At 36.2% G+C, this 23,755-nt stretch overlaps 1 protein-coding gene across 3 annotated transcripts in view; it reads left to right on the top strand.

The window, feature by feature from the left end:
• Window positions 1-23,755, top strand: part of LOC113050613 (lipoma-preferred partner homolog) — a 167,298-nt gene that overhangs the window by 90,168 nt on the left and 53,375 nt on the right. For all 3 annotated transcript variants that reach the window (XM_026213779.1, XM_026213777.1, XM_026213778.1), the window contains one exon: window positions 14,909-15,481. In XM_026213779.1, coding sequence (XP_026069564.1) covers window positions 14,909-15,481 — 573 coding nt within the window. The remainder of the gene's footprint in view (window positions 1-14,908; window positions 15,482-23,755) is intronic.

Here is a 23,755-nt window from a genome sequence, read left to right as displayed (position 1 = left end):
CGATGAACGAGGAAACACGGAATGCACAAAACTCTTCTTTTATTTATTTCAAAAACCTAAATGGGTAAACAGGAGCACAGGACACACATGAGTAGACAAATACTCTCCAACAAACATGAACTCAAAAGACTGGTGTTGTAAACTCAGGACAATTGGGGAAACACAGGTGTATGGAAATACACATGGGGAAGAAACTAGACACACATGTAATCAAACTAAACAAACCATGGAAGACAGAAACTGGGTCAAAGGGGAAAAAACACATATACAAGTCCATAGTTCTGACACTTATTTACTGTGTTTTAATTTAAATGTAACCTTTTCAGAAACTCCAAACTCCAATTGTCCATTAAATTTAAACTTTTTTTTCTCCTTTTTTTTCTTTTTCTTTACTAGTCTCTTGTTCCTAATTGTGTTTCACTTCTGAGTTAAGGAATCAGTTTACAGGCTCGGAAATCTATGGTTTCTTTCAGAGAGCTTTTTTTTCTTTTTTGGCACAGCCTTTTGGGATATTAAGAGTGTACACCGTGGTGCTCACAGCATTGTGAATCATTACCTCACATCTACATTTGACATCATTGAGAGTGCTTGCATCAAGGCTGAGCACTATTCTCTCAGCCGCATTAGTCTCTGGTGAGAGGCCACTCTGTTCTAGTCTCTACATTGTGTTTATTGAGCGAGTTACATCACTAGCACTCTGTAACAACAATTAAAGTGCTGACACTTCGGCCCACTCCAAGCTCTCCATTCAATTAAACACTTTCCCATCACTGTCTCCTCTCTGTCTCCCGCTCATAAACCTCTGTCAAGACTCTTCATTTACTCGGGCGGCGTGAGCTGAAGGACTGGATCGGGGACTGTAAAATCATGACTTGTCATTTGTCATTGCTCTGTTTCTTACTTCCTTTCCTGCCGCCTCCGTGAGAGGAGCCGCTCGGCTGACTTCACACTGCTTACGGTCCGAATACAGCTCCTTTCATACATGTCTATGTAGATGTTGTGGCCCCGCTGGGTCAGGCTGAGGGCATGTATCCTCAAGAGAGCATGTATGGGTTCTGTTGAACATTAAATTACATTAAAACATTTACAACATTGTAAATGCTCGTCCCAAGGCAATTTAATGTGATTGGGCCTTTACGAAGGTATCACATGACTCGATTACTGAGAAAGTAGACATTAAAATGACATTTGTGTAATCCATGTCACATGCTCTGCACAAATGTTGCACTTCAAAATTCAATTAAGTAGTCAAAGCAATATACTGTACATCTGGAAGATCCTGTGGTGTGTCACACTAAACTGTATCATCACCATGCAAAACTAAAAAAAAAAAAAAAAAAAGTTTGTTCAATCATTCATGCATTCATTTTTTTCTTTCACACCACAGGAACAAATTAGTAAAAAAAAAAGACAACATAAAATAGCGAAACAGGAATTTTGGACAGGGCATATCAAAGGACTTTTTTTGCTGTATGGTGTCAGAGTCAAAAACTATGATTTGTTTATGGTTTGTTGATGAGTCGGTTGCAAGTTTTATTAGGAGGGACATTCTCATCATAGAGAGCATCTGATTAGACAAAAACCTGTGTAGTGCAGGATGAGTCATAAATTTTGATAATTTTGGCCTGTTTTTACAGATAAGAAAATGCTATAATGGATACTGTATATCAGCTATAAGTCAGAACACCTAAGAGATACACTTTTCATTTAAACTCACATGTATATTTTCACCTGAAATCTTGATCAAATTATTTATGGATGTGTTATGCATCAGTTCACCATGTTTAAATACACAATGTAACACCGTATTCAGGCTATTCCAAATGTGCAGAAGGTCACAGAAGAACAGTAGTTGTCTGCCTTTCATCCTTTCATTCTCCCAATTTCCTGTTATCTTCTCTGTAAATAGAAAGGAAGAGGTGTGCGCTGCTTAAAGCTATTGTCAGCTTAGTTGCTACTCTGAGACATAATCCTATTGTCCGTCTCCTGCTAAGGAGAGCAAGATCTATTTCACATTACTGTTCGCTTCTATAAGAAATGGCAAAATGAATGCGTTTGTGTGATAAATAATACTGTTTATTGACGTGCTGTTTAATCCTCAAAATTGTTCAATGAATTTGTTCACCAGACAGATATACTGAGATAAAGAGGAAATAAGAGACATTTTTTTCCTTATAGACATTAATGGAGAATAATTTGAATACTTTCCATAACCATCATATTTAGGTTCCTCTTTTTGTTAATGCTTTATAATAACTTTCATTAATAAATCATTAACGATAATTATATAATGCTTAACTGTTCATTTGTTGTTATATATTCACATGTCTAGAAATATGAGATAATGTGCTTGTTAACGTTTAATAAAGTACTTATTAAATATTGCCTAATGATCAACAAGTTAGATTAACACATTACGTTATTAAATATAAATTGAAATGCTTACAAATGTCATGCACTTGTTAAAAATCTTCATATGATTTTGACATAAACATTATTTAATGCTTAACAGATCTTTAATTATTTTAATTAAATTATTTAAATACAATTCTGATTCATAAGTATAAGTGTGTTTCATAAGATTGTGTTATACAGTATGCTTTTTATCATGAATTGTTTGTTTGTTTGTTGACTAAAATGATAGTTCATCCAGAATCCATCATCATTTACTTACTTACATTCAAATCACTTTTGTGCCACACAAAATGGACAAAAAGGATCATAAAAGCATACCCAATAAACTTATACACAATATTCCAAGCTTTGTGTGATAAACTGACTAAAATGGCATGTATCTTGTTATTCACTGAAAATATCCTTGCCTTCTTTCTCTCTATTGCATCAAATGCAAGTCAAGAAGTTCTCGTGTGCATATTAAACAGAAGTTTCAGTGTATAACAACCTACATTTCGGCCTGCTTCTCACTCAGAGCTATTGGATGGCTTCAGAAGTCTTGGAATATAGTACATGAGTCATATATGCTATTTTATGCCACTTTAATTTTATGGTTAAAAAAAAAACACTTAAAAACAAACGTGTGCATTGCAAAACAATATGAGGTTGAGTAGATAATTTCATTTAATTAACTAGAAACATGGAGTTTGAAACCATTTGTACTTGTGTTAAACGTTCCCTCTGTGACTAAACAGGCTACAGCCAGCAAGACAGAGGAGAGGAAACAAGACAAAACGTAGTGACAGAGATGGAGATAAAATAATAGGAGGGGGCCTGTGGCAGCCATTGACCTTAAGGTCAACATGGTGGCAGGTTCAGAGTTTTGACAGGAGCAGCCGACTGTGGAGCATGTCCACTGGCAGTCCATGTAGCCAGTCATTGTGTGTTAGTCTAATAAACTGCATAATACCGCTTGTGTGTCTGTTTTACACGCATCTGACCAATCGAGAAGCCTGGATGTTGGTCGGAGATGCTGAAGCCATCATTGTGACCTGCCTTTTATTATATGACAGTGTTTGCCCTCTGAGTAACACTCTTAAACAGCTCATCCTCAAAAGCTCTTTCACCTAACATTAGTGAGAACTCCTCCTTCCCCCTTAGTGAGAAACATGTCTGACCTGGACATGACCTCTTGGACTGGGTATCAGGAGTGTGCATCCATATGTTTGTGATAGTCAGAGCTACTTAGAACACACACACACACACACACACACATACGCACACAAAACAGTAACTTAGAATTTTGTCTTGTCTTCCAGGAATATTATCTAAACATCCTTAGAGCAAGATGCATTTCCCGGAGAAGAAAATAACTCCTGAGAATATTTTTAGACAAGAATAGATACTGAATTTGGGATTTTCCTTAGTTGTCAGTTATAATCATCAAAATTAAAAGAAATAAAAATGTGAAATATATCAGTCTGTGTGTAATGAATGAATATAATATACAAGTTTCACTCTTTTTGATGATATTCCTATTATATCAGCACCTGTACATTTTTAATAAACATAAATTATATTTTTTCCCAGTAGAATTACAGTCCATAAAGATCAATAGTACAAGATACATTTCCTGGAGAAGAAAATGTTTGCAGGGATTATATCTCAAATTAAAATGAATTCAATTAATTACAAATTAATTAATTAATTAATTCATAATTTCATAATTTTTTAAACCTTTGGCTATTTTTTCAGCATTAACCTTGACCTGTATTCTAGTAGAATTATCTAAAGATTGACAGAACAAGATTTTTAATTCAGAACAATAAATTATTTTCAGAGAGTTTGCCAGCTGTTATCTCAGAATAACTCAGAATTACTACATAGCATATACATGATAGGCATTATAAATGGGTCCTGAATGACTATTCAGAAAGTGCTGTACATGAAATGCAGTGTTGACTCCTGTGGTGATAATTATGGCTGTTGTGTTATCAACATGGGAAGTTTTAAAATACTGCTAACTGAATATTAAATTCTCAGACATGACTAATTATCTTGAATCATAATTCAGATAGCAGTTAACACTGATATCATCAGTATTATTAGTTGCAGTATTAGTAATATTTCCCTGAAATCATGCTAGGTTGGTAAATGCACACCATATTCAAATGCAGTCCTCCTCGTTGCTTTGCCATGACATCTTTGATGTCTTCGTATCATGGTCACACATAAACCCTCTGAAGAATACTTTTTTTCTGTCTGTAGTTTCTGTGAAACTATTGAAGAATATGGTTAGGCGAGAACCAAAAGCTCATAATGAAACAGAAGAGAAGAGATGAAAGCCCCCTATGTGGAATTTCAAAAAAACAAACTCCTACTCAAATCGTGTAAATGAAAGATTTTCTGAGAACAGTGTCTTTGATGGACAGTTTCATGATTGATATTGTGTGTGCCTCAGTCACAATTACAGCTTCCTGGTAATACCTTCACTTGGCTTATCTGATTCAGAGAAGGAAAAATGGTTGAAAATGAAGACAACGACAGATTCAGATATCAGATGTCTTCAGATGAACAGACAAAATGAAAGCAGAATCATAGTAGGAGGCAATAATCTGTCAATCAATTAAATAGTTTTATCGAATTATTTACACAATGTGTCAATTAATTAATTAAATTAATTGCATATTAATGGTATATCAAATCTGGCTGAGAAATTACCCACAAAAGTTAATTTAAAGCCATTACTGTGTTACAAAAGCATAAATTAGACATTACAAAAAAAGTTATTTTATTCTCTTCATTTTCTGTTTTCTTTTTTTATTTGTAATTTTGGGGTCAATTATCCATTTAATTAGTTATTTTAATTAATATGGATTATTAAGTAATGTGTAACTATGAAATCATTTCTTAATGAAATTAAAACTGCCAGGAGGTGCTGGTAAATGCCTTAATTAATAATTAATTAATTCCATATGTTCACATGACTGATTGATTCAGGAATTAAGTAAATGGCTCTCTTCATGAATGTGTTGTTGAATCATCGGTTCACCCGATTCATTCAAAGCGCAGACTCGTTCAGAAATTGTGTGTTGCTTTGAGATGTACAGCAGTTCTTCTGTGGCTTTAATAGGTAATAATTGCATTAACAAAACTGAACAGAAACAGAAAATATTGTGTCCAAAATATAACACAGTGTTAAGTTCTTATTTATTAAACTGTTGTATAAAATCAATATTTGGGACCATTTTTCGAGACAATATTCTCTTGAATTTTAGGGCCATATATCTGCATTCTATAGGCTACATTATGCCGTGAGTTGTTGCTTTGTATTTGCCTTGTTTGTCAACATCAACTGTATAGGTGTGTTCGACTTGTAGCAGCACCACGCACTGCGCACAGACTGATTGGTGTTTGATATAAAAGCACCAGGAGAGATATAGGACCTGTCCTAAATAGCACCCGAAACCCTAGTGGTCTTCCTCTGAGTCTGCACTTTCGTGACGTAATGCTGCTTTGACTGTCGGGTAGAATTCTGCAGTGGAACTTGCCCCAGTGCGGGCTTGGCAGAAGTGTGGATCGAGGGCGCATAACAGCAGCAAAAGGGTGCACTTGCAAGAGCCCTTCTGAATGCTAAAATGACAAATGGGTCACCCTGCGGTCTCGTGGATTTAACAGACACGCACACACACGCGGCAGCCATTGTATGTCTGTACGACCGCCAGTGCACATTAATTGTTCCATTTGGGACAGGGCCATAGACAGCAAACTGCTTCCTATGCTTTCAACTCACTCTCGCGGTACTTTGATGTCAAATACCGATTGATATGTGCAGCGCCACTTCAAGTCGAACACACCTTATGAAATATAAAATGACATAAGTGCGGGGATGGGCGCATTCATTGAAAATGTGTGCACTATTTTTTCCATAACTAATTAATTAGAGTGACGCTTTAAATTGACAGCCCTAGTTTAAACTTTTTATGCAATTTACCAGATAGAAAAAGCTAATCAAGGTTTTACACCACCTTTTTACGGTCTTGGGGTTCCAGGCTCTTTGGAGGGCCCCTCCTCACTTAATTATGAGATAATGTAAGATGCAGTGTTGGTCATCTTACGTGAAAAAAGTAATTAGTTACAGTTACAAATTACAAATTACTTCACCCAAAATGTAATTGAGTTAGTAACTCAGTTACCACATTGTAAAAGTAATTAGTTACTCAGCAAAGTAACTGTGACATTATTTTTTATGTTCTATAACGCTATTACGTCCTATAACATCTTTAATATGTAAGATGCTGATTAACTGATTGAAGAATAAAAACACTAAGTATTTTAGAAAATGTTGAATTTATTTGAACTCAATAGATTGCAGCTTGCCATATGATATGCATAGAAATAAAAACATATAAAAAAATAAATATTGAAAATAAAATTCAAGTACAAAATTAAGACAAACTAATTTAAACTTTAAGAAAAGAAACAAAGGGAAACCTGGCCATTAGTGCAAATCTCTGTAACTGTGTATTAGGCCTAAAGTTACTGCACAATAAACAGAACACTATCCAACTCTTATGGTGCGTTCACACCAGATGCAAATAGAACATCTGGCACGAGTGATTTCAATGTTAAGTCAATGCAAAGGAACGAATAGACAACCTCTGAAAATCGGCGAAACACATTTTTAAATAAACCGCATATTTGAGTTTAAAACAACTACATTCTCGCATGAAATACTTTTAAAACTACATTACATGACACGATAACAGTAATATTTAGAAAATTATCTGAATAAAAATGGTGGTTGAAAATGCCACGTGAACTCAACTGGCGGAAGCCTCCATGTAGCGAATTCGCTTTGTTGTGAAGTTAATTTCACGCGCGACTTAAGCGTATGAACTCAAAATGTTCAAGCGTCCAACTACGCGCGAATAGCGCAAGTTATTCGCGCAAGTCGCGTCTGGTTTGAACACAGCATTAAATATTCAGTACAGTAACATGTTAGCATGTGTTGATGTGAGGTGGTTCATAAAATTTGAGTTGCTTGAGGCAGACGTATATAAAGTCTTTTTTCCTGGGCATACCGTGCATGCTACAGAAACATTCTTGCCTTTAATTTCCGGTACTTCCAGATCGAGAACGCCATTATCACTGATGCCGTCTTGTATTTAGTTTAGTGGTTGTCAGAGCGTGCAGTGAGACAGCGTGAGCAGGGTACCGCCCACCCAGCCAATCATCATCGGATTTGCAACGGTGTCAGGCAGCTGATGTGTAGCCACTAGCCAAAGCATGACACCTCGCGCTTTATTCAACCAAATTTTAGTAACGTGACACTTTACATTCTCAGTAAAGATAACGGCGTTGCAACGATGGGAAAAGTAATTAATTAGATTACTCCATTACTAAAAATTAAACTCCATTAGTATGCCGTTATACTTAAACGCCGTTACTCCCAACACTGGTAAGAAGATCAGTTGAACAAGCCTAATGATTCAATGAAACATTCACAAAGAACCCTTTACTTCAATCCTGAATGAATCAGCCATTTGAAAGAATCAAACCAATGAATAAATGACTCGATGACTTAATCATTAAGACATTTAACAAAACCTACTGGCAGTTTTATTTTATTATCTAGAGTATATTTTCATTAAATAAATAATTTAATATTTTCATAGTAGTAATAAGAAAATTAAGAAAATTAATTATTAAAGTTATAGTTCACACAACCAAAAATGACAATTCTATCATCATTTACTCACATGGTCAAAAAGAGTATTTGTAATAAAATTTTATCAAACTAAATATTTCTTGCTGAACCTACTTTTTGTAATCTCTTTTTGATGCTTTGCACAACGACTTTAAATTAACTTTTCAGAGTAATTTCTCCAAATTTATATATGTGTGTGTGTGTGTGTGTGTGTGTGTGTGTGTGTGTGTGTGGTGTGTGTATATATATGGTTATAAGTTTTAAAATATACAGGCACAAGTATACCAACCTGTAATACTGTCATCTATTTGCATTAGTTTATACTTGTATTATATAAATACATTTACAATTAAATAAATATAAATGTATGCCTTTAGCAGATGATTTTATCCAAAGCGACTTACAGTGCATTCAGGCTAACAGTTTTTACCTAACGTGTTCCCTGGGAATTGAACCCACAACCAAATTATATACATAATTTGTCTTTACTTGCATGTTTTTCAGCTTATTAAGCATAATCATTACATAATGTAAGCATCTAAATGCACTCCATATGTGATGATGACCTTTCCCCAACAGTTTTGAGACATTTACTTGAACTTACAGGCTGTTAGGTTGTTTATAATATCTGTTTAAGATCGTGTATGTGACTCTGCCCAGTGATTATGAAACTGTTCTAGCTCTGTGGAGAGTCCAGTGCAAAGATTTCCTGTCAGGCTCAAAGGGACATAATAAACTACTATTGCCTAAATGGATGCTTTTGTTTCATATTGTTTGCAGAGGTTGACATTTGATTACTAAAAGAATTTCCGCTCTGTATTATATGAACTCTTCCAATCAAATGTATTTAATATTCAAATGTAAAAGAGTTCAAAACCACAGGAGGCCTTTTGTCAGTGGAACATCTTGAATCATATTAAATATGACTTATCTCATCCTATTTTCTAAAACGAGTGCCCAGAACTGCCTGAGTGTAGAGAGAAGAGATAGTTTTTTAATGTGTGTGGAAGGAGATAGTCGCATTACTCCTTGCCCGATTGCCTTTCATTGTGCAAGTGCATTGAAGCCCTTAAAAAGAAGACAATTACTATGTCTCGCTGACTTTGACTATGACACGAATGAATGAAACTGACCGAATGTAACAAAGGGCTGGGGGACACAGACCTGCTCTCGCCGACGGACTTCCTTCAGGATCTGTATCAGAATCAGATTCAGAACTAGCTTTATTCACCAGGTGTGCGCAAACACACTAGGAATTTGTTGTGTTTTTTTTTTTTTTTATCATGAAGAGAGCCAAAGGGGGACGTTTCTCACGTTTGTTCAGACTCAAAGAATACGCAGAGAGTAGAAAGAGGTTGAGAGAGGAACTTCTCTCTTTGTAGCGATGGGGTTTTTCCCTCTGTGCTGTACAATCTCGTCCACCACCCACCCACCCCCCTCCCATCCACCCTCTCAGTTTGAAATGAAAAGTTAACAGATTTACCCATGCCCTCAAGCCCGGCATGCTCGCTCCTAATCTATTCTAATGTGTCAAAAAGCCTTTCCTTGGAGTTACAGACAAATTACACACTCAAGTTGTTTGTTAAAGTCACTCTGAATCATGAGTTTTAGTGGAAAAGTAAGTTTAGTAAGTAAAAGACTGTTCAGAGATGCTACAGTAGCTGGACTACTGGTTTACTTCAAACATAACAGCACAGTTAATTCAGATGAATTAACATTGAGTAAGTTTGTTTGCAATATCCATATTAGGTTGGGTTAAGGTTAAAAAAAAAATTGAATGTACTTTAATGTAGGTAATGTTAATGTCCAGTTGTTACCATGAACGGAGGTGTTACTGGGAGCTTTGAACAAAAGTGTTCCAGATCAGCCAAGAAATTGAGATTTACTTAAAAGGATAATTCACCCAGAAATGAACATATGTTTATTATTTTGTCACCCTCAAGGTGCAGCCACACTTACAGTTGCTTGGCAACATTTCTAGGGTGAAGTCCATTAATTTAAATAGGAATCTGCGCAATTGGGAGTTTTCGTTTAGGAGCTAAATTTTATAGTTTTTGATGTTTTGTTTTTACTAAAGATGTTTAATATCAGACTTTCACAGTTATCATGGCCAAAAGAATTTGCAAAAAAAATAAAAAAAATAAAATATTACTGCTATAAAAGAGATTGCTATCCCCCAACTGCTCTACTTGTGACTATTTTTTTTGTGTGAGCTTTAGATCGTCATGTCCTTCAACATGACGAGCTATCTCCTTTTTTCCCAGTTTATGACGGAAACCAGCGTCAAGGTGCAATACTGCCACCTACTATGTTGTGTGTCAACCAGATATTACCATATGTGTAGCATTAACAGAAAATAATTTTTAAACATAACAGTTATCATCAGTACCAGTATATTGTGATACCATATTTTTTTATTTTGAAAGTTTTCATTTTCATTGTATGGCAAAAAAAGTGTGCATATTTCCTTGTTTATTATACGGCTGACAAGGTTACAATCATGTCACTTTGCAGAACTTTAGAAGTTCATTTTAATATGAAATTGGAAGATCCTGATCACCCAGAGACTATGAGCAGATGTGCATATTTCATGGGTACATTCACAAAGTTTAAAACAGAACTTTCTTAATTTGTTTGCACAAGGAAATCTGTGATGTGCCATTCCATACAAATCTTCTCCTACCCATGATTTCACCCTCAAATAAAGGAGTGATTTCCTCTTCTTTAATCTAATGGGTGTAAAATTTGCCGTGACAATATAATTATTTTTAGGGTCCTATTTGCATTTCCAGCACTCTCCTAAATGTTAGGGTTTAAGGTCTTTATAGATAAATTAATAATATCAAGTATTTAAAATAGCATGAAACATTTAAATTGAGTAATTTCACTTCCTGAAGGGCACGTTTAGGGTATTTTACATTTGCATGCAGACAGATACATCAGCCCTAATCACTGAGACGGAAGTTGTAGTTAAAAGTGTGAAATGTTTCATGAGGTCTTTTTCGAGTCTGTCTTACTTTTGTGTCTCAAAGCCTGAGGTATCATTGTTAAGATGATAAAACTCGCATCATCTTTCATTTTTCCTCATTTCGAAAGTCACGGCTCAAGCACATTAAGATGACTCAAATACAGCGTGTCCTTCATTAACACAATCGTATCCATAAGATTTTTTTCCCCTGCTGTTAAATGTAAAGATGGAATGTGACCAAGAGCTTGAGTTACCACTCATCTGAATTTGCTCTGCTAGGTTAATAAAGCTCTGTGATTGGTTACCTTGATTGGTCATCGCATGAGCTTTCACCCAAACCTCTTCCTGACTTTTTCAATAGAGCTGTAAGCCGTAATGACAAGCCATATTTATGTCTTTAAAGAAGATACCTCTGCCTCAGGCATGTAGGTTCAGTCTCTTCATCATTCGATAGAGACAGTAATTGATTTCTCATTTTCTGTCTTAAGGCAATAACCTAAAAAGAAAAGCAGAGCTTAATGACAGCTAGTTTGTAGGTCATTAGAGAACACTGGTGATCTATTTGAAACAGACTATTAGACTTTGATTTTGTAATATGCAATTGAAAATGCCACAGTCACCTTTATGGAGTCATTTACTTCTGCCCTCTACTTTAGCTGTATAGTATATGTACAGATGATTATACAATTATCAGCCAATGAATACTATTTCATGTTTTTGTTAGGCAATACATAGTCTCGCGAAGCCAGACTGATGGCTGAAGGTCTGGAATCCATGGGAGCTTTCATTGGCCAAGGCCCATGAGGCTGTTTGACCGACATTTCAAAAAAACAATCAGAGTTCGTTTCATTCAGCGTCACGTTTGGGGCAATGGAAACGTCGCCACAATAACAGACCAGTGTGTAAAACTCTTTGACGTATTTGAAATATTCTATGCCGCAAACTTTAAATATTTCACATAGTTTTGAAAATCCAGCGTTTACTTGATCCTGATAAGCGCTCATAGTCACAGTTGTAAACACGACGGTCGTTAAAATATGGCAGTTAATTAGATTGTTAAAATAGGGCCCTTTGTGTTAAGTTGACAATTCGTATTGTTTATTTTCAGAATAGAGGGAAGTATTTGAACAATTTTATCTTCATTTCATTTATCATTAATTTAACATGCATACATACATATCTGTACTGACATTTCAAAATTCTGATTTTTTTGTAAATTTTTGTGATGATAATTATAATCATGTCCAAAATAATGTTTTATATATATATATATATATATATATATATAATTTATATTCACACTGTCACTTCTGTGTTCATAAAAAATATTAATAAATACAATTTATAGTAAATTAAATGTTATATTTTACAACCAATAATTATGATTTTAGTTTTTAATGGATAAGCAAAATGGATAAGTAGCAAAATGGATAAGTAGCATGAATATTTTCAGATCGTGTCAGAATTATATATAAAATATTAAATAGTTATTATAAGCCCTGTAGAATAAACTATGCTGCGTTTCCACCAAAATTACCCGGAACAATTGTACCAGGACCTTTTTCCCCAGGAACTATTTTCCCCCCCAATCCGGTTGCTTTCTGCATTTCCACCATGCTCTAAAGTACCGTGAGGATTAGGCAAATAGTCGGGTGACTTCAATACAAAGTACGCAAATTTAGCACTTGCATCCTCGATAGTTTGGACTTTCCCAAGTTCGACTTGGGAGTGTGAACTCCCACAGACTGGATGACGCAAGTCCAGTAATTCTGCAAACAGCAGCGTACTTGATAACACTAGTCAGCTCGCCTTGTCTACTGCAATTTACAATAAGACAAAATAGGATATCAAATACCACTGTCTCCTTTCATTATCATTTAAACATGTTAATCAGCCAACCTTGGCTCAGTGCCCAAGTCCCGCCCCTGAAAGTTCCAAACATTTGAAAAAGTACTACCTCGCGTCATTTTATTTACTCAAACTTTATATAAATCCTGGTTCCTGCAGTGGAAATACACGAAGTACCAGCCGAAAGTCCCTAGTTCCTGGGTAAAGTTCCAGCGGTGGAAACGTGGCTCTATACTATACTAATTTACTAATTTACAAAAACACATTTACCTTAAAACAAATCTATAGGAATTGTGTACATTGCAGTCTGACTTTTTGCCTTCTAAAAGTATGTGAAAATATCTGTCACCACATTTGTTTAAGAAGTTGGTTTTAACCATACTGTATTCTTGGTTTAAAAAATGTATTTCTGACCCGCTTACTTCAGCAAGCCACCTTAACCATGATTCCCATCTAAAGTGCATGATGCAACAGTGTATTCCCTCGCTCAACCAAACACTTTGAATTCATGAAGAGATGGGCATCACCACAAGATTAAAACATTCTTATACGCACATTCACTTCACAGACGTGTTTAAAACGTGCAGTTCTGCTTGAGGCAATGATGTGCTATCATGAAGTGTATTACTGAATGTTTCATCATGAAATTAAAGTTTCTTTGGTCTTCATTTAGCTGGTTAGTTATGACAGAACAGCCTTGTATAGATGAATAAAATCAGCCAAATATTATAGAATGGAAGTATCTCTTTGGTCTTTTAATGCAATCAGACAAACACCAAACGCTCTACAGCTAGGATTTATTTTGATCTTTGATGGTTGTCACGGGGTTTGTGCTTATTTGAATTTTCAATAATCGTTTTACATCTACAAAAATCAAGTCTGTCCTCAGGCTCTGTAACACAGCTATTGTTGGACACTGAATAGATTTCTCTGCATAGAGCTACAGAGCCAAAGCACCCAGGAAACCGAAGAAACAAATCTTTCTGATTTTGCCTCCATCCCATGCGGCCCGCTAGCATCAGCACAATTGTCTTTATCCTCTTCCGGCTGCTCATCACTTCTCTCTCTAGATCAAAATAATTTATATCCTCCTGTTGACTCTAAATCTCAAAGCTTTATTAGCCATAGTTTACGAGTGGATGTGGTCTGGGCACGACTAACTGATGGTTGTTGCACTTGCCCTGTGGATTGATCTGGCTGCATAATTACTGTACTTGCGCTGTGAGATGCGGGATTATTCAGTTGTGGTGTTCTGAAGTTTCTAAACCCCTGGAGGTTCATTAGGACCACCTCTTACTGTAACATGTCCATCCCATCATTAATGAACATTAGCCAGTTGCCAGGCTGTGATGGATAGTGGTTTAATGGTTTGGGCTGTTGTATAACTTGATGTCAATCAAGGTTTGGCAAAATTCATGACTTAGTAATTGAAACTGAATTAGCCGTTCCCCACAGGAAACTGAATTAGCATTGATTTGAACTAATAGGAAGTAGAATACTGTACTGAAAATTTAAGATTTAATAAAAAATAACAATAATAATAATAATAAAATCAAATCAAGAAGTAATGAAATTGTGGTAAATTAAGTGATTTTTTCAACCTGGTCTATAAAGCCTATAAAACCTTTGAACTTTAAGACTTTTTAAGGTGTATTTATTCATTTATTTATTTATCTGACTATCTTTCAGAAAGTCTTTCAATTCAGCATTCAAAGTTTGTGTTGATAAACTTCAAATGTTCTGTTATATATGTATATCAAGAAAGATAAACATTTTGTTTGATAATCAAAACAGTTAATAATTTAAAAGAATGCATGTAAATTTATGCCGATGTGGTTGAATTTCAGTTCTTTTTATTTCTGCTTCTTCAAATTAAAAAATCAGTGAATTGTGTGTGTCCATCATGCAGCAATATTAAACAGTTTTCTTTTGTCCAGTGGACAAATAATCGTAAATTGGATTTCTAATTTAATATTTATTTCTTACAGAATTCCTCAAGCCCAGCTGCGACAGGCTCCAACGCCCCTGTTACAGGCTATCGGCGCATGGTCATCCCACCTCAACCCCCTCTAACCGCCACTAAGAAATCCACCCCAAAACCACAGACCCCTCCAACCGTCCCTCCTCCGGCTTCATCTTCTCCACGGCCCCAATACCAGCCTGCTCCCCAGCCTGTCCCAGCGTCCTACACCACCGCCTCTACTCCTAGCCAGCCCACCTTCAATGTTCAGGTCAGGGCCGCCCAGCCTGGGCCCCAGCAGCAGCCGGTCCGCGGTCCAGCCCAGGTACAGTACATGCCGGCTCAACCCAGAGGCCCTGATTTTGCATACGGGCCTCCGCAGCCAGGATTCTGCCCAGCACCGTCTGGAGGCTACCAGGACCAGCACTATGGTGGAGCTCCTGCTTATGGAGGTCATAACACATGGAGAGCTGAGCCTAGTCACCATGCTGCTCCTCCACCCAGCCAAGGGTTCCAGCCCGCTCCCCCGAAAAAAACCTACATCACTGATCCTCCTGCCAGCCTGACACCCTTCGGCGGTGGCCATCCTGCTCCTCATAAGGTAAGGGCCACATCTACAGTATGTTCAAACAAAACAGTAGAACAAACAAAAACAGATGGAGGAACAAATCTCTGAAAAGCTTACTTAGAAAAGCAACCGGCTCTATAATCAGTTCTCTCTTTTTATTGAATTTATGAAATTATATTCTCTGCAATACTTTTTTAAAGCACAGAAACGCAAATTGAATTATTTTAATATGGCATGCAATCTTTGTGTCACCAAATGAAAACAAATGTCCTTTAAATGATAAAATTGTCATATAATCGGCTGCTAGCTGTGGATAACTGTAATAACTATCATATTTTCTGTATAAAAAAAAACAGAGATCATTATTCAGGTATTGAATCTGTAGGCCACAAGGAACAAAAAACAAAGAGAATTTAAAGAATTAAAGGAAAAAAAAGGTACAAGATTAAAAAAAAAAATTCAATCTTATAAAACAGAAAAAAACACTTTTAGCATACTTTTAACAAGAGAGCTTATTACGGAAATAGTATACTTTAAAAGAATATTCTTAAGTGCTTGCTTGGTTAAAAGGGTCATATGATAAGATTTCAAGTTTTCCTTTCTCTTTGGAGTGTTACAAGCTTACTGCATAAAGAAGATCTGTAAAGTTGCAAAGACTACAGTCACAAACCCAAAGAGATATTCTTTATCAAAGTTAAGACTCATCCACACCCTCCTAAAACACCTTGTTTAAACACGCCCCCACATGTCTACATCACTGTGTGGGAAGATTAGCATAACACCGGCCAAATGTTCACGCAAAGAAAGAAGGCACAACTAGAATCAGTGGTAAGTTGTATTTACAACACTGTTCCAGAACAGTTCAACCCAAATATTCAGATGTGTGCTGCACATTTTATGGAGGACTGATTCCTGATCCTGGGAAAGAAATTTACAATGCCAGCTCTTCATATGACTCCTTTAAAGTGTACTGCAGAATGTACTAACAAACATTTATACTGAACTAAAATATACTTAAATATCATCATTTATATTTAAACATATATATATATATATATATATATATATATATATATATATATATATTTAAATAGTTATGTAATTACACTTTTTAATGTTGAAGTTGCAATTTAGTATATTTAAAATATATTAACTTTAAATGTAACATTCAGTAACGCATAATAGTTAAGCCCAAGTCAATCAATAATCAAGTAGACGACTTTGCATGTGCTTTTGTATGTTAATCAACACATTAAAATACATCTACTTCTTTAAAGTAAGAAAGAAAATTACTGAAAACAATGATTTGAAATTATTAATCATTAGGTGCACTTTTTATAAGTGTGATCAAGTTTGTTTTAAATACACTTAAATGGCCTTTTATTTAACTAACATTATTTTATCTGCAAGTACAGTTTTTGTTGAAGTTGAAGTACACTGCACAAGTGCTCAGTTTTATCCTAGAGCAGACTTGATAATGGAAAGGTACACACAAGCACATGGCTGTCCTTATTCTGTGCACAATGAAAAATTCATGAAAATATTTTGAAAGTGTGTGTCTATGTTTGTGTGCGTGTATGTATGAATAATACATTTGTGGTAATTAATTATCTGTGTTCATGTCCTATGATTGTGTGTTTAAGCTAGCTTGTGTATTTTATGATTTATTGATTGTGCATGAGAGACAGAGAGCATTTTTAAAGGCTGGTTACCACACAAAACATGCTCCTATTTTAAATTAAACCTTGAATCTTTACACAGTCATAATAGCTGTGTTAACGTCACAGAAACATACTAGGATAATGAAGCTCAACTTTTCCTTTTACAATAATGTGTGTGTGCGTACAGTATGTGTGTGACTCATAAGTGTGTATACTACTTAGTGTTTGTGATTTAATTGCTTCAGTGGCAATACAACAGGGAGTTTCTTTGCATCCTTCATCGAAATCTTCTGAAAAAAAAAAAATGTAACCTTTATGATGAATTTTTAAAGCCGCTTCTCTGTAGGGCTTTACACATTCTTGAATATATTTGTCTGAATAGAAACTGAATGTTTATCTTATCTCACCTCACACATTCACACATCTCTCTCCCTTTCTTTTATTTCTCTCTCACTTTCACTCTCTCTACTCTTAGTATGTCTTCATATTTGACATCTAGTTCTAACTTATTTTTTATTGATAGAGGGAAGAGGATCGTGATATAATTTTTTAGCAACAATGTGGAAATGTCACTGTTTTTGAAATCTTTAAATTTAGAGCCGTACAATTAGTAGAGAGATGCTGCATAAACACATTTGATTTTTTACTTGATTTTACTTTAGATCTAACAAGCCATGAATAAAATAATAATAAAAAAAGTAACTGTAATTTTTATCCACGCAGTCAATTTTATACACTGCAAACAAAAATGATAATTTTACCTTGTATGGTCTGCCATGTGTCTACATATGTGTTAATGAAAAGCACTTTTACCTTTCTCATTGGGGTTTTAAGGTAATATTTAATAGTCATATTTAAGAAAAATATCTTAATATGAAGTAAATATTTTCCAGTTAATAATTAATCATTTCTTTTTTTATTTAGCACAATGATATATAAAAGCCAGTTGTTCTGATGATCTGTGATCATCACATTTTTTTTTCTCATACAGTGTAAATGAGTCTTGATACACAAAACATATAGCTCTCTTTTTGTTGTAGGAAGGGCATCCCTTGAAAGGGGAACATCAAATAGTATTTAGGATTCAACACATATTTTCTTAAAGGTTCTTAGGTTTAAAATCGAGCTCCTTGCTTTAAAACTGTGCATATCTTAGCAGCTGGCTTTCTGAAATTCAACCAGGCAAGAGAACATCGGTCAAAACTTGAGAACAAACAAGGTGTTGACACCGAATGCCACATGGCAGTTCCCATCTTATCGCTGGTCTTCCCCCTCGGCAGAACTTCTAGGTCACTACCTTGGAGTCCTCTGCAAAAAGACAGCTTGAGGCGCATGCGAATCACTTTCTCTTTTTAAAATTCCCAAGAATATCTGGTAATGTCTTTCACAATCAGCCCAAGGATGTAAAACATCCAGTCCAATTATAGTGATGCAATATGCTGTTATTAATATATAAGAGTGATGGAATGATAAGTGGCAGGCGCTTGGGATGTGTCTTTTGCCTTCTGTTGTTGTAGGTCCTTCCTGGTCCACACAGATTCTAGTGGCCTTTTAACCAGAAATCATTTCGGAGACTGGTTTATTTACTGTGAAGCAGAAAATATGCAGCGCTTTGCAAAAGAAATGCCACACTCAATAACGTAATGCCATTCAAAAATTCAAAAGGACAAATATTATTATGGAAAAAGGACTGTTTTTTGGAGTTGCCTCAGAGAACCATTAAACTGATTCATTTTCTACTGGCTGCTCCAGTGAGATGGCTATTGCGGTCTCTGCACACACACTCTCCATAGCCACAATCTGGGGAAAAGAACACACACTTGAGCCCGCACTAATTCAAGGATTTTATGCACTAGTACAAACAACTGCAGCCCCAGCCTTTGGGAATAGCTCATCAAGGACTGTGTTTAACTAAACACAAAATAAATACCACATTGTAGGGAGCAGCCTCATGAATTAAGAAAACAAATTAACATTATTCGAAACACAAGTACATTATGCTGTGAGATGGCAGCTCTAGTCCCAAAATAGTGCATTAAAAACCAAAAAGATGATGTTTTACAGGTCTTCCAATTTCTCTTTGAACATTTGAACACATCTTTGATCTTGTATGATGAGGAATTATCCCATGGATCTTAGTAATCGTAGGTATTTTAATAAAGGCTACTATGTTTTCATACTGTACTTTTGCATAGACACCAAATAGACAAACATACACAATATAATTACAAATTCTTTTGTACACACAATATTTTCAATACGTTTTAGGTGATTGCTACAAAAGATGTTGAGCACTAGAACTTGAATACTAAAGAACCTTAAAAGAAATCCTTTCCCTTTGAAGGCATGCACTTAGAAAACACAACAGTGCGGTGACCTCTCTCACAGCACAATGCATTTGATCCTGATGTTTTCCAACTCAGCTGATTCCTTCGTTTTAATGAGAAGCTTTTCCTGCCCTTTTAGCCGTAATCTGTTTATTTTTCTTTTCGTCAGTATTGCCACACTTTGATCTTGAATCTCTGAATGGAACGGCGGAATAGTATAAAAGCCAGATTAAAGTAAAAGCCAAAGCTGTCAACTTTGTCTTTACCGATGTCAATCTGTCCAGATGTCATGTCAGGACTTTTCCATAACCCTCCACACAATGCAAAACCGAGTCCGCAAACTAATCTGATGCATAAATAATCTCAGATATCAACCAAATAATAGATGGCTTAAGAGCAACAAGCAATGGCCATTTCCTGGCCACGGTTCATCGAGAGGTCTGTGTTTTTATATTTGCTTCCATTTGCTCTGAAGGGGATCTTTTGCTTTGTGTCTCTTGTCGCAGCGATCATTAAATGTAATTGAGAACTGTCACGGAGGGTCAATGTCATTATGCGTCTGTAATCACTTCCCGTCCAGTTGTCCTCGTCGCTTTGTGCTGATTGGCTGAGCTCCTCAGGATGTCATCTCTGATTGGTTCGTGTCTTTGGTATTAGAAGTAAGGTGTAAAAATGAAGGCTTTTTACATCAACGCAACTCAAGGACTCTTAATTAAGCAAATCTGTCAGCGAACGATTGATCTCGTTTTTCGAATGGAGGAGGAATTTCATGGCAGCTGGTTCATTTAGCGATTTCTTCAACTCTCTCCTTCTTTTATGATCTTCCTCTCCTCCTCTTTCTCTTGCCGCATCTCTTTCTCTCTCTCTCTCTCTCTCTCTCTCTAAATTGGGGAAAGGCTAAGCTGGATGATAGCTTGTGTTATTGCTGAGCTTGAGTGACAATTGACAGGGGGAGGATTATTTTCAACTGCTCAACCCCTACAGGCGGCTAAAGCCCCCTAGAAGGTCAGTGATGGTTTCAGCTGACAAATATGCAGCTTTCGTATGTTTGACGTTATGCTCCCCCACCCCTCTCTCTCTTGTTCTCTGCTTTTGGTGGGGGTCGTTTTCTTTGACTCACATATCAACATTTCCATGGGTCCTCGTCAACACCTGCTCAAAATAACTCATTCCAGGACAACATTAAGGGGCTCGCTGACCTCACAAACTCTTTATTCATTCCCCTTTTGGCATTATTCCTATTGTGGCTTGGCCCATTACCAACATGTCAGGCCCTTTTTGGTTTTATACATGGATTATCGGTCACATTTAATATTAAACATGATTAATCTTTGAAATGAATGAAAATGAAAATTAATCTTAACTGCTGAAAACGAACACTTTTATTCATCGAGGATGCATTAAGATAATCAAAAGTGATGCAAAAACGTTCTACTCATCAAAAATTCATGGTTTCAACAAAAATATTAAGCAGCACAACAAAAACAAGAGTTTTTTTACATTTTTTTTTTTAGCAGCAAATCCACATAGAATGATTTCTAATGGATCGTGTTAGAAGATTGGTTAACTCCCGATAAATCGGCTTTGCCATCAATAAATTAAATTTCTAAAATATATTAAAACAGGAAAAAAAGGTATTTATATTGTAATAATATTTTAAAATACTACTAATTGTATTAAATGCAGCATAAGAGAGCATAAGAGACCTCTTTAAAACATCTAAAAATCCCCAAACTTTTGAACAGTATTGTAAATGTTGAATAATTAAATATTTGTTTGTACTGAGAAAATTTTTTTTGGAAAAGTTTTGCATATAACTCTGGTTTGGAGTTAAATAAAAGGGCCTTTGAGCTTACAGTTGCCTTGTCTGACCTCTGTCATTTTAACTAAATGGTGGACGGATAGTGATAGCAGGGTATCTAGGTGTGTGTTACAGAGGTTGTACAGTAGGTTCCCTTCAGTGCTGTAAACATTACATAAAGCCATGTTTAACAAACCCCAATTAAACAAACCTGAACCAGTCAATGAAGGTGTTACTAGGGATACTAGAAACTTCCAGGCAAGTGTGTTGAGGCAAGTTGGAGCTAAACTCTGCTGAACACCAGCCCTCCAAGTCTGAGTTTGGAGACCCCTGACATATTGCACAACATTCACTGCAAAAGAAATCATCTGCTTTCACTCTCCTCACAATCACATGCAAGTTATCACACATTTTACTGATGCTGAGAATCCTTTATTATTTAGCATTTTCGTATACACTACCATTCAAATTTTGAGTGCTGATAAGATTTTGTTGTTGTCGTTTTGAGTCTTTCAAAAGGCAGTATTTGATAAATTTACAGTAAAACAAGTGATATTGTGAAATTTGATTACAATTTTCTTTTTAAAAACATTTTTAAAATGTCATGTTATTCCTGTGAAAGCTAAGATGAATTTTCATCAGTCATTACTCCAGTCTTCAGTTACTTATTCTTCAGAAATCAGTGTAATATATTATTTGTATAATAGCTTTAATACATACTGTGTATAATGTTAATTATCATATTATCATTGCATTTCCTTTCTGAAAGTTGTAAATAATTTTAGATAGTTATCCATACAATATATCAATTAATGAGGAGCAAAGCCTGCTGTGATGATAGAGCACACAGCAGGAAGTGAAAACAGAGCAGCCAGTGTTTCAGTTGTTTTACACAAGTGGATTTCCTCTGCCCTGTGCACGCTCACACACACACACAGAGAGAGAGAGAGTTTAATCTGTTCCTGGAGAGTAACTTCTCTTGTCAGTGTCAGCTGCCAGCAAACTGAATCAGCTCTCAGTGTTCCAAATAGTGCTGAACTCTCGCTGCTCTGTTGTCCCTCATCAAGAATTTGGAAGATTTTGTCTGGAACAAAAAACTCTAATATAAGAAACAGAGGCAGAGTAAGTAACTAAAGATAAACAGGCCCTGCTGACAAACAGAAATATGATTTTTTACATTCTAGAAACATAGATGCTCTTGGACCTGGCATGGCTCACTTTGAGCATTGGAAGCTCAAAGGGTCTAGTTCTTGACATTGGCATCCAGTGCTTCTGACCTTATTCTTTATTCACTTGTGAATTTGGAGAGTGACAAGCCATTGAATTTGATTGACAACAGGGTCGGTGTAGTTTCAGAGGTTCTGTCAATGGGACAACAACCTTCCCTTCCAACCTTTCAGTTCTATATTAAAGGGGAGGTGAAATGCTATTTCATGCATACTGAGTTTTTTACACTGTAAAAGAGTTGGATTCCCATGCTAAACATGGACAAAGTTTCAAAAATTAAGTTGTACGTTTGAAGGAGAATTTCTGTTCCAAAAATACTCCTTCCGGTTTGCCACAAGTTAGGGAAAGTTTTTTTTCGAGTATGGCTCTGTGTGACGTTAGATGGAGCAGAATTTCCTTATATGGGTCTTAAGGGCACTTCTCCCGGAAAAGCGCGTGCTCCCGTATAGCAGAGCACTGAGAGGATGAGCACAGACAATCACTGATCAGAGCGAGAGCGTCGCGAAATGTCACAAAAGGAGTGTGTTTTTGGTTGCCAGGGCAAGACAACCCTGCACAGATTACCAAAGAAAAAACAGCATTAAGGGACCAGTGGATGGAGTTTATTTTTACAGAGCATCAACGGAGTTGTGCAAGTGTTTTTGTTTGTTCCCTGCATTTCGAAGATGCTTGTTTTACAAACAAGGCCCAGTTTGACGACGGATTTGCGTGTTGTTTATTTCTTAAGGATGATGCAATCCCAACGAAAAAGGGTCATGATCGTGTGTTGGAACCGCAGGCGGTGAGTAAAACTGCTTAAAATATCTCTGCCTCCTTGTTAGTGCGTCCCCTCCCATGCCGGAGACCCGGGTTCGAGCCCAGCTCGGAGCGAGTCGTTGCTGCTGCTGCTCTCGTTCAGTTTCAGCCTCGGGATCTGATTCTGGATCATAAATAAACGGCTGAATCTGACTGTAAGCCATGGTTTGTTTTGGATGATGGTTTTTCCCTCACGGTAATGTCATAGTTTCCACATGCTCTCAACGCAAAAGCCTGCTGGCGCTCGTGATTCTTTAGCTCCGCCCACACGTCACGCCTCCAGTCGTCATCTTTCTCTTATGAATATAATAAAAGTAAAGACTTTTTGGAGTTATGAAGGATGCAGTACTACTCTATAGGTACTCAAGATTAACAGGATATGGGGTGAAAACGAGCATTTCACCCCCCCTTTAACAGAAGAAGAAAACATTCATATTTACATTTACAGTAGATTCTGGCCATAAAAAAATAGATGAGGGCTTCCTAAGCTGTGCAC

Source organism: Carassius auratus, chromosome 31 (assembly GCF_003368295.1).
Source record: "Carassius auratus strain Wakin chromosome 31, ASM336829v1, whole genome shotgun sequence".
Classification (NCBI taxonomy): Eukaryota; Metazoa; Chordata; class Actinopteri; order Cypriniformes; family Cyprinidae; genus Carassius; species Carassius auratus.
This window is presented reverse-complemented; position numbering and strand designations above follow the sequence as displayed.